The 12464-nt window shown below is 38.9% G+C and overlaps 1 protein-coding gene across 1 annotated transcript; it reads right to left on the bottom strand.

Annotated features, from left to right (window-relative positions):
- Positions 1–8502: 8502 nt before the first annotated feature.
- LOC110173909 (cyclic AMP-dependent transcription factor ATF-3) lies at positions 8503–12105 on the bottom strand. Its single transcript, XM_020939926.2, has 4 exons — positions 11950–12105; positions 9787–10048; positions 9284–9391; positions 8503–9011 (listed from the first exon to the last, which is right to left on the bottom strand). The coding sequence occupies exons 2-4, from the start codon at positions 10045–10047 to the stop codon at positions 8673–8675; spliced, it is 708 nt and encodes a 235-aa protein (XP_020795585.1). The 5' UTR covers position 10048; positions 11950–12105; the 3' UTR covers positions 8503–8672.
- Between the last annotated feature and the right edge of the window lie 359 nt (positions 12106–12464).

A 12464-nucleotide genomic window follows, 5' to 3' on the forward strand; every position in this document is an offset into this window, starting at 1 on the left:
GTAGTAGTAGTCATAGTAGCATAGTAGTAGTAGTAGTAGTAGTAGTAGTAGTAGTAGTAGTAGTAGTAGTAGACATAGTAGTAGTAGTAGTAGTAGTAGTAGTAGTAGTAGTAGTAGTAGTATAGTAGTAGTAATCATAGTAGCAGTAGTAGTAGTAGTAGTAGTAGTAGTATAGTAGTAGTAGTAATCATAGTAGCAGTAGTAGTAGTAGAGGTAGTAGTAGTAGTAGTAGTAGTAGTAGCATAGTAGCAGTAGTAGTAGTAGTAGTAGTAGTAGTAGTAGTAGTAGTAGTAGTAGTAGTAGCATAGTAGCAGTAGTAGTAGTAGTAGTAGTAATATAGTAGCAGTAGTAGCAGTAGCAAGTAGTAGTAGTAGTAGCATAGTAGAGTAGTAGAAAACAGTTCATATAGTAAACACTTTCTACTGCATTCTCCCTGAATGATTCCAGACATAGTGTATTGTTTTCATGATTATGGTTTTGTATTATGTTAAGGTGGTCTCTTTTTTAGCAATATCTGTAAAAATATACAATATTTTGAGAATAAACTCAGATATTAAAAAAACATATGAGTGAAGTCTTTGAAATGAATAGCAAGTATAGTTTAATATCATGAATAAATTTATGTTTCAAGTTTGCAGGTTTGTTGTTTTGATTCAGTTTGTTGTATTACCTTGGCACGGTGGCTGAGTGACTCGTACACATGCCTCACAGTAAGAAAGCTCGGAGTTCGATCTCCGGGTGCTCCGGTTTCCCCCATCAACCCAAAACATGCTCCAAGTCTCCAGAACAGTTGCTAGTCAATGTCAGTTAAATACAATCAATCAATGAACCTGACAGGTGGAAATGAGCACTGGTACTAGTGGCTCGACACTTCACCCACACTGTGTGTGAGTGATGGTGGTGGTCGGTGGAACTGCTGGCGCTGGTTGGCATGGCAGCTGTGCTTCTGTCAGTCTGCCCCAGGGCAGCTATGGCTACAACAGTAACTTACCATCACCAGGTATAGAGTGAACTGATAATGCTGAATGTAAAGTGTCTTTGTGACAAAAAAATGTCTGTGAAATAAAGATTTACTTACAGTGTTTGAATGGACATGACAAGCATTGGAAATGTACTCGTCATCTAGCCATGCTCACCATGTGCACCCGCTCTGTCGTCAACAAGGACTGGTCTACTGAGACTTACAGACTGTGACTTTAAGAGTGGAGCTTCCAAGTATGGAGACATGTGAACTGGAACTTGAATGAACTTTATAATAACTCTTGATTAATACTTTTTGCATATATCATATATATAAATATTAGTTCTTAATGAAAAGTTAATCATGTAAATAAACTGATGTATTTCATCATATCTTGTGTTATTCGATCTTTGAACTGTTGATGAAGGTACATGATTAAAAAAAAAAAAAAGTATTTTAAATGATAAAAATTTGCTTGGAAGGACTGACATATTTTATAGAAATAGTTTCCTTTCATTTTGAAGTAATATTAAAGTATTCAGAAGAAAAAAGCAACAAATGATGTAAAATCATGCACCTTCTACTTGCTTGAACAATTTTCCCTCCGTTACTTTTCCTTCCGTTACCATGACCTTTCTTAATAAAAAATCTCATTATTCAAAAAGTAAGAGATTTTTTAACCTAATCTTGTTCCATATGGTAGAAAACTATATGAAGCAAATAGGATATGTAAGTGAGAACCGCTAGTTATCACTGTTTGTATTTATTGCCCAAGAAGTGCTGCATATTTCATTCCCTCCGTTACTGACATGAGTTTTTTTAATTTTTTTGTCAACAACTTGAAAGAATATCACAGGTTTAACTTGACCCTGTTGGAGTGTTAACTCTTTCCTACATTCTGATACTTTACTTATTTCAATAGTCCCTCTAGTTTCTGAATAAGAGCTATTTGAATGTCAAAAATCTGCCCCTGTTTCCCTCCGTTACTGCTTGACCAGACCCACTTGTTGCTTGAGTACAAATTTTGTGACCTGCAGTACTACGTCTGCAGTACCAGTAACCTGTAAACATGAACACTTCCTTTTACCTATAACATTTTTAAAACTTCCTCAATTAAGCCCCATTGTTGAGCTGATGTGTGCTTTTCCTCATCACACAAAACACACTGAGTTAGAGTTAGACACACAAAACACACTGAGTTAGAGTTAGACAGTGTTGGGAAGGTTACTTTTCAAATGTATTCTCCTACAGATTACAGATTACACACCCCAAAATGTAGTTTGTAATGTAATTCATTAAATTTCTTAAAGTGAGTAATGTAATCTGAATACTTTGGATTACTTGATATTGTCATGCTTTTTAAAACTACATGGATGTAGCAACCACATCCTGAACACTCTTGTTTGTTCTCTTCCAATTCTCTGTTGAGCCAAAGTCTCCATGAATAAGCAACTGTTTACTGTAGAGAAACAAAGACTAGGAAATCTTAATATAAGATGTTTTGTTTTATCTGCTAAAAGAAAATAAAAAGACCTTTACTTTACTTAACCATATTAAAAATATTATTGATAGAGAAATGATTTTTATATGAGATCACTGCTGCTTTAAATTATGTCCACCTACTGTTAGTGTCATATTGTTTAGTCCTAGTTTAGTCCTGGTTTTAGTCCTGGTTTAGTCCTGGTTTAGTCCTGGTTTTAGTCCTGGTTTAGTCCTGGTTTAGTCCTGGTTTTAGTCCTGGTTTAGTCCTGGTTTAGTCCTGGTTTAGTCCTGGTTTAGTCCTGGTTTTAGTCCTGGTTTTAGTCCTGGTTTAGTCCAAAATGTGAAAACAGGAAAATACCGCTGTGTAATCCATTTATTTCAACAAAGTAACTGTAATCTAATTACCACTCATTGAAACAGTAACTGTAACTGAATACAGTTGCTCGTAATTTGTACTCTGATTACGTAATCCCGGTACATGTAATCTGTTACTCCCCAACACTGGAATTAGACACACAAAAACACACTGAGTTAGAGTTAGACACACACACACACAAAAACAAAACAAAAACACTGAGTTAGAGTTAGACACACACACACAAAAAACACTGAGTTAGAGTTAGACACACAAAAACACACTGAGATAGAGTTAGACACACACACACACGCACACACACACACACACACACACACACACACACACATGCACACACACACACCCACACACACGCACACACACACACACACACACACACACACACACACACACACACACACACACACACACACACACACACACACACACACACACACACACACACACACACTGATTTAGAGTTAGACACAAAGCTACACAGAGTTAGAGTTAGACACACAACCAGTGTTGGGAAGGTTACTTTTAAAATGTATTCCCCTACAGATTACAGATTACATACCCCAAAATGTAGTTTGTAACGTAATTCATTAAATTACTTTAGGTGAGTAACGTAATCTGAATACTTTGGATTACTTGATATTGTCATGCTTTTTAAAACTACATGGATGTAGCAACCACATCCTGAAAATTCTTGTTTGTTCTCTTCCAATTCTCTGTTGAGCCCAAGTCTCCATGAATAAGCAACTGTTTACTGTAGAGAAACAAAGACCAGGAAATCTTAATATAAGATGTTTTGTCCTGGTTTTAGTTCCTAGTTTAGTCCTGGACTGGTTCAGTCCTAGTTTAGTCCTGGTTTAGTCCTGGTTTAGTCCTGGTTTAGTCCTGGTTTAGACCTGGTTCAGTCCTAGTTTAGTTCTGGTTTAGTCCTGGACTGGTTTAGTCCTGGTTTTAGTCCTTGCATTAGTTCTGGTTTGGAGGCGCACAGGAGAACGGTGGTGTCTGTGCAGTACGGAAGGAGACGTGGGATATTGCCCAAAATGTGAAAATGTAAAAACACGAAAATACCACCATGTAATCCATTTATTTCAACAAAGTAATTGTAATCCAATTACCACTCACTGAAACAGTAACTGTAACTGAATACAGTTACTCATAATTTGTACTCTGATTACGTAACTCTGGTACCTGTAATCTGTTACTCCCCAACACTGCACACAGCAACACACTGAGTCAGAGTTAGACAAACATTACATGGCCCGTTCATCAGAAAAGTAACACAGTGCACATTTAACGCTTCATTTTGCGTAATACTGGACTTTTAAAGAGCAAAGTGTGACCTGTTCCAGCTCGGTCCAAACCACTGCCCCATTCAAATATTATGTCAGGAACACAACCAAAGGATTTCCACTGGACCCACCGTTCTGACATCACCTCTGTGCTAACCCATAATGCAACAGTCTGAAAGTGTACATGTTGTGCGTATGTGAGTGTGAGTGTGTGAGTGTGTGTGTGAGTGAGTGTGTGAGTATGTGGGGCACACAGCTGCTCCTGGACATGACTGGACGTGTCCCAGAGAGAGGACACAGGGAGGGGCCTTCTGACTCAACATTACCCAGCAAATTACATCCACACTCACTTCTGATGAGTTTTGACAAGCTTCTTTTTAATTTTGTCGACTATTTTCAATTGAAATGTTATCTTATGTTTAATGGTACATTGTGAAACTTTTGTGGTGGAGCGTGGGTCAAATTCTTTTCTCCGTGGAGATGTCATTGCTTTATCTGGAATTGTCTTGAGTTTCAAAGTGTGGCATTAAAACGTTCTATCCTCATGGAGACCAGACCAGTCCAAGTTCTAGGTCAGATCTGTGGAGTGGCGACCACACTCACAGTCAGAACACCTGTTTTTGAGTATTTTTGAGCAGTAAAACCAGCTGTAGTTGAAGAAATGTAAGGTGGAGCTGTATAATGTCACACTGTGGAATATTCCAGGCTGAGCAAAGACATCTCCATGGAAACAAGAAGGTGACAGAATACTTTGCATTTATTCAATTACAGGTGGTTTTACAGCTCAAAAATACCTAGAAAAACAGACATTCTGACTGTGAGCGGGGTCGCCACTCCACAGATCTGACTTGTAACTTGGTCCGGTTTAGTCTCCATGAAGATAGAAAGGTTTAATGCCATACTGTGAAACATTCTGCAAAACAATCCAGACAAAAAGCAATAAGATCTCCATGGAAAAAAACACTCGACGGCCCCTCCAGCAGAAAAGTTACACAATGCGTCTTTAGCGTTACGTCTTGTTCTTTGGGATGTGTTTTGTGTACACACAGTTTCATCATGTGCTGGAGTCACGGAGCATGAGGCTGAATAAGGCTGACGACACCTGGGGAAACACAACCATGACAACGCACAAGTCAGATCTGTGGAATCAAAACCACTGTATTCGAGGAAACAGAAAAGAAAAAAGAAAATTAAGTAACTGAAAATTCTAAGGTCATGTTTTGTTTCTGTGTTTTTGCCGTTAAGGGTGGGGAGTTATTTTGAGAACTGTTGCTAGATGCTTTTCTTTTCAAAACATGATATTGCAAAAGATATAAGAGGACTGAACCGGGACTAAACTAGAACTAAACCAGGACTAAACCAGGGACTATACCAGGATGAAACCTGGACTGAACCAGTACTTAACCAGGAGTGTTGAGCAGGATTAAACAACTAAATAGACTATAGGACTGGACCAGGACTAAACCAGGACTAAATCTGAACTGAAAAAGGATTTACCCAGAACTGTATACCAGGACTAAACCATTAAACTACTAAACCATTAAACTACTAAACCAAGGACTAAAAGAGGACTAAATCATGACTAAAAGAGGACTAAATCAGGACTAAAAAGGGACTAAATCATGACTAAAAGAGGACTAAATCAGGACTAAAAGAGGACTAAATCAGGACTAAACTTTAAAATATTGTACTTCAAACATAACATAATATATTTAACTACTAAACCAGGACTAAATCTGGACTTACACAGGACTATAGACCAGGACTAAATCATTAAACTACTAAACCAGGACTAAACCTGGACTAGACTTTAAAATATTGTACTTTAAAAACATTTCATGATATATTTAACTATTAAACCTGGACTGAACCTGGACTAAACCAGGACTGATCCAGAACTATATACTAATCCAGAACTAAACCAGGACTAAAGTTTCAAATATTGCACTTTAAAAACCTCTCGAACATAATATAAGCGAAGGGACTATGTAATGTGATAACTAAAGGTCAACATTCACTTCCCCTTTCCTGCGCTCTGATTGGCCGGCTGCCCTGTGATGTAATAGGAGCGAAAACAGGTTACACAAACACATGACTCAGCTTTTTAAGACATACTCTTTTATTTAGTATATTTTATTATGTTTTCCAAGTATAAAAACACTTTTGTGCAGTGAACATTGGGCTTGCAGAGCAGTGATGGTTCAAAACATCCTCACAATACAATAATGTATATGGGCCTTTGAAATACTCACAAAACATTCCAGTTTGGTGACCTATTTACTTCTGTATAGGCTTGTTGGTATATTCATCCACAATAAGGCATTAAATATGACTATCTTCAGTTAACTCGCCTCTCCACAGACCCGACCTGTAACTTGGTCTGCTTGTCGCCTTTACTCCACGGACATATGCCGTACTGTGGAATATTCCAGGTCAATGTCCAGTGTCATACATGAAATAACATCTCCGTGGAGACAAGCAGGGGGCATGAGTATCAGAAAAGTTACACAGTGCAGCTTTAATGAGCACATTTCAAACACCATGGTGAATATTGTTTGATGAGCCAAATACATTTTTTCTGTCCAATTTAAAGTCTAAATTTTGCTTCAGATGAAAAAAAAAAAAAAAAAAAAAGCCAAATGTTGTGTTTATTTGTTTTACTTTTATCTAGAATTGAGAAAATTTGACTCGGCTCCAGTCAAATGAAGCTCAGCGAGATTAGCAGTTATTTGGAGCAGAGTTGTTTATAATTTATGGACAAAATAGAGAAATAAAAACACCAGGATCATGTAGAGTGGATTAATACGAACTTTTTAAGACCAAAATGACGAGGCTTACGCAGCAGTTAGAGATTTTTTCAGTGTAAAGTGAACTGGAGCCAGAGTGGATGGAGCTAGAAGCGCCGCTCATGCTCCATTTCTATCTACAGCCAATGATGTGAGCGTGTCTCTGGGTTAAACCTGATCTAGAGTAGCTGTAGGATTATTCTGCATGCTTTAGATAGATGTGTGAATCAGACACAGGCAGAACATGCAAAGTGACCGATGAAACTAACCAGGATTAAAAACTCAAGGGGCAAATGTGGCGGTGACAGAAATGGCTTCATGTATTTGGGACATTCAAAGCACACACAGTATTGCCATTGTAAGCGTATTATATTTCTATATTTCAGTGCTGTGACAGGTTTATGCACACGTCCAAAATACCAACATGGGTAATAAATACATTCTATAAAATACATTCTGAGGTTCCAACAGCAGCTCACGAAACAGCACGATTTCAACATTTATAGAAAAACAAGATTATGAACACTAAACAACAAGCAACAGTTAACAGTGCTAGAAAGTCCTCTGTACAGTTTATGGCTAAGAGTTTTCCATTTTTGCAACAGTTTTTGAAATATTTTTGATAAGAAGAAGTTGCGAAAGACTAGCTTTTCTTAACTTTTTGTCAACAGTGGGCTACTTCCAGCGTAGATCCTGAGAGGTTAGCAGCAGATAAATGACACGAAACACTCAAAAGGTTGTGGTTTTGAAAAAAAGTGAAAGTGAAAAGGGATGGTTTGTTTTTAAATGCAATAAATATATATATAAAAAAAAAGAAAAAAAGACTACCATTCAAAAGTAATGAGCAGAAAAAAAAAGTGATTATTTAATGCAATATATTTACTTTTGGTAAGATATTTCAGTTTTTTTAACCACTTTTAGCAACAATTTTTGACTTTTTATCAACTATTGGCAGCTTTGCTATTTTAAGTTGAAGTAAATTACCATTTACTTCAACTTTACCAATTATTAATTACAATTTAGCTAAAAGTGGTGTAGCAAATATTATAAAAAATATATAAATATGGTATCGCCCACTACCTCCATTGTTTCTATACGGGACATTTTCAAATGATTAAACACATGTTTATATTTACTGACAGTTTTAACAAACGAAAACAAACCACAGTCAGTAGTTTTGTATGTGCCTTAACCAGAGAATACAAAACGGAGTAAATAAAATAAAAATGCATTGTTTAGTTGGTGCTTAGCTTTGTTCCTTGGCCCTGACCGTTCCAACACAGTAAAAAAAAGTGCTCTCCTATTTCTAATATTACTGTCATGTCACACGTCGTCCAATCGGCAGCTTCGGTTTGAGCGAGTGGGCAGGACACAGAACACTGCAAAAACTAAAAATTTTAATGACTTCAATATTTGAGTAGTTTTAACTGAAAAATATACATTATTCGAGTTAACTTGAGGAATTTCAGGTTTTTTTGTTATTAAAGTTAAATTGTGAGAAAAATCTAATGTAAACTAGTTAAAATGCATTAATAACATTTAAATGATCAGGATTTTTTCAGCAAATTTGAACTAGTCATACTACTCAAATCATTTCATCTCATGTGGTCATCTTTTTTTCTTTTTTGCAGTGTATTCAACAGTATCACGTTTCGTCCAATCAGCAGCTTTGGTTTGAGGGCGTGGGCGGGACATACTGAAGATTGGCAGGTGTCACTCTTGTTTTAGCAGCTTCATGTCGACAACAATCTGTGAAAGAGTCTTTTACAGTTTTTATTAGTTCATAGGTGCCCGGCGCAGTGCACGTGGTCTAGTGACAGCAGTTCGGCGTCTATAGTGGTAGTAGAAGTAGAAGTAGTAGTAGTAGTAGTATTGAAAGTATTTGAAGTGTTAGCGGTGGAGGAGATGCTGGAGGTGAGGTTGTGCAGTTGTAAGGCGCTCTCCTTGATGTGTTGGATGAAGAGGTTGCGTTCGTCTTCCGGCGTGTGGCCGTTTTGTGCCCGGACGATGCAGGTGGGCCGGTGGAGGTTCAGCATGTACACCAACTGCTGCTTCTGCTGCTTCAACTCCTCGATCTGAGCTTTCAAGTCTGCGTTCACCGTCTCCAACTTCTCAGACTCCTGCCGAAGAGAGTGAAAACCAAAAACTGAGATTAGAGCCGTGAAAAAGCCCGAGTATCCATGGGTTCAGAATGTTGTCATACAGATTAGCAATTCAAAACTAAATATTGGAGCTTCTGAAAATGTTGCATAATTATAGCAGAAACTGGATGGACCGAGACTGGACAGGAAATCGAACCATGAACTTATTCTTTTATCTGATCTGTCCATCTCCCATTTAAACCAATACAATTTCACTCATAATAAAATGTATAAATAAACATTGAAAGTACCTTCTGTAGCGTCTCGGTCTTCTCCTTTTTCTTGTTGCGACATTTGGCTGCAGCGATCTTGTTTCTCTCTCTTCGTCTCTTCCTCCTCTCCACCTCCTCTGGGGTGAACTACCACAGAAAAACACCCACGTTAAAGCCTTCTGCAGTCACACACTCGGGGCTGGGAGCTGTTTTGCTCTATATTCCATATTTACGACGCCATCTCAATCACTGTCTCCATTTTGAGGAGTAATGTAATAAAACTTCATCAAAACTTTTTAATGAACAGCTCTACAGCCAACCCAGTGGTCCAGGTCGGATCCATAGTGCTCCATGGGCGTATAATTGTCTGATACAGAGAAAGATCAATCTAAAGACATTCAGGAAAGGTTCATTTCTGTCCTGTCAATGGGACTTTTTGCGAAAAATGAGGATCTAGTTTCGATACCAGTTTTAGTTTTGATTAGTATCTGATAATCCCTAAAACAGACTATAGTAAAATGTAGTATACAGAGTGTGCTCACCTCTCTCTTGTACCCCATGGGTCTGTTCTGCTGATGCTCGCTGGCCCGCTCGCTGCTGGACGAGGCGCCGTCGGAGCTGGCGTCCGCGCTCAGGCCGCTCGACAGCCTCTTGCTCTGGATGGTGAGACGCAGCTCCTCCTTCACCAGAGGACTGAACCCAGAGAAGTCGTCCAGGGTGAGGGAGCCGGGCGGGGACAGGCAGGGCACCAGGGCCGAGCAGCTGATGTCTGCCAGGGAGGGTCCCGGGTGCTGCAACATCATTCTGAAACACAACATGGAGTCAGGATTTATTCATTTGTTACGGCCCATATTACACAAAATTGACTCTTGGACCCTCCACTTCTGGTTTCTATCAATATGTGGCTGCTCTGCCTGGAATGTTCCACAGTGTGACATTAAACCGCTTTACCTTATATTTATTCAATTACAGATGTTTTATAACTCAAAAATACCTAGAAAAACTGTGAGTGGGATCGCCTCTCCACAGATCTGGTTTGGTCTCCATGGTGATAGAAATGTTTAACACCATACTGTGAAACATTGAAGAAAAGTGCTTGACGACCTTTTGACGAACATCCACCAGAAAAGTTACACAATGCACTTTTAAATCATCTTATAATCTTGTTACCGCCTGAAAAACATGTTGTGTAATCAGGAAGAATGTGTACTTAAAAAGGTATTTCTGAGTGATAAAAACACTCAATTAAAAATAGGCAAGTCTAATACCAAAGTGTGGAACATTTTAGGCAGAGCAGCAACATCTCCATGGAGACAAGCAGGTGGAACAGACAAAGTTGCACCTTTAAAAAGCCATTGTAGTACTGTTAACTCAAGGTAACAGTACATCATTCTTTACAAAACAGGTTTAACCCCGATGCCCTTCCTCCTGCTCTGTTTATTTTCATATTTTATTAGTTATTTTTAGTTTGACTTGTACTTTTGACACTTATTTAGAATGTATTATTAACCATTTATATCTTTACTATTGGTTATATTATATTGTGATGTGTGACTCATGTGTCCAAATCATTTCCCTGTGGATCAATAAAGTTTGTCTAAGTCTAAGCTGCATTACTCTATCAATAAGGCAACATTGCATAACTTCTTTTTTTTTACATTTTAAATCAATGTGCAGTTAAGTTACAGTTCCTTATTATAAAACTGTGACTTTTTGCCCCATAAGGAACATGAGGTGAGAGTTCGGACCTGAACACATTTCTGCTGAGTAACTATGACAGAGAGGTCAAAGGTGATGCAACAACTGTGAAATCTTCCTGTTTAGATCATCCAGAGCAGAAGTACAAAGCAGAGGAACAGGGAAGCAACTGCACTCAATGTTTACACAAAAACAGCCAAGTCATGCAGTAATTATGTTTAATTAAATTCCACCTACAACCCTGGTATTTAAAACTGTTGATTTAAGATTTCACTTCCTCAATGTCTTGTGTAAACTATTAGGAAATATTAACAGTCTTTGTGTACTTTCCATTTGAATCCAATTTAAAGAAAATAACTCTCTATTCCGGTGTATTTTGACTCTGGGCAGTTTAGCCATTAACACAAATATATATATCCTTTTAGAATGTTGTTGATTGGAGAACATAACTAAAACAAAATAAAAGAGAAATAGGACTTTAAGCTGAGAGAAACAGACTTGAAAAGCTTTTCAAAACCATTAAAACTTGCATAAGTGATTAAATGTCAAAGTTCTCTCAGAGTTTACCAAAAATGATTGTCAAATTGTCTTTAATAGATTTGCATAAAACGCGATTATAAATTAAAGAAATTCATTCTTCGGAACTCCAGGGGAAACACCGGGGACTCCTCTGACTGTCGCCCGGGCAACGCTTCATCAACTCCGGCTTCAACCTTCCCTCCCTCCGCTGTTCACCCTCCACTACGCTCACGTGAACATTTAGTAGATTTTGCACCGAAACAGCACCACGAGCAGTCATTATTACGGAATTTTGTACAGAAATGTCACGATATAAACGGTTTAGGAGTCGTTTGAACAGCGCAGGCTCCGGAGCTCAGGGGGAGACACCGGGAAATCCTCCGCTTATCACCCGGGCAACGGAGCAACAACACCGGCTTCCACTGCTCCCACCTCCCGCTCTCTTAAACCAGACCCCAACTTCTATGAAACGCAAAAATGAGCCTTACCTGTTCAAAGTGCTTGTATTTGGATTCAGAAGAATGAATAAAAGATTAAAAGCCGCTGTATCTGGCGCGGGTTTGGGCAGTTTTCGCGCTCTCCTTGCTCCGGTAGGTAAAGTTGCGTGTGTAACCGGCACGTTGCATCACTGTCCTTTTATAAGAGCGCGGAGGAGGCGTGGCGTCCTGGGAATCTCGAACGTCCTACGTCCTACGCTGCACACAGACGGGAGGGGCAGGGGCTGACGTCATCCTATTTTTAGCCCAGAGGATTGTGGGACAGCGAGGATTATTGTTGACGGTGATGCAATCTAGCAACGCGCAGTAAACAGGGCGCACTCCTCCTCCTCCCTCCTTCCTCTCTCTCCTTCTCTTTCCTCTCTTTCTCCCTACGTCTCTCTCCCTCGTCTTATTCTCTCCGTCTCTTCCTCTCTCCCCCTTCCTCTCTTTCTCTACCTTTCTCTACCCCCCTTTTTCTTTCGCTCCTTCTCTCTCTCCTTGTCCTTTTCCTCTTTCTCTCCCTT

The sequence above is a fragment of the Boleophthalmus pectinirostris genome, unplaced genomic scaffold, assembly GCF_026225935.1.
Source record: "Boleophthalmus pectinirostris isolate CB_2022bp ecotype Guang Dong unplaced genomic scaffold, ASM2622593v1 HiC_scaffold_13, whole genome shotgun sequence".
Taxonomy (NCBI): domain Eukaryota; kingdom Metazoa; phylum Chordata; class Actinopteri; order Gobiiformes; family Gobiidae; genus Boleophthalmus; species Boleophthalmus pectinirostris.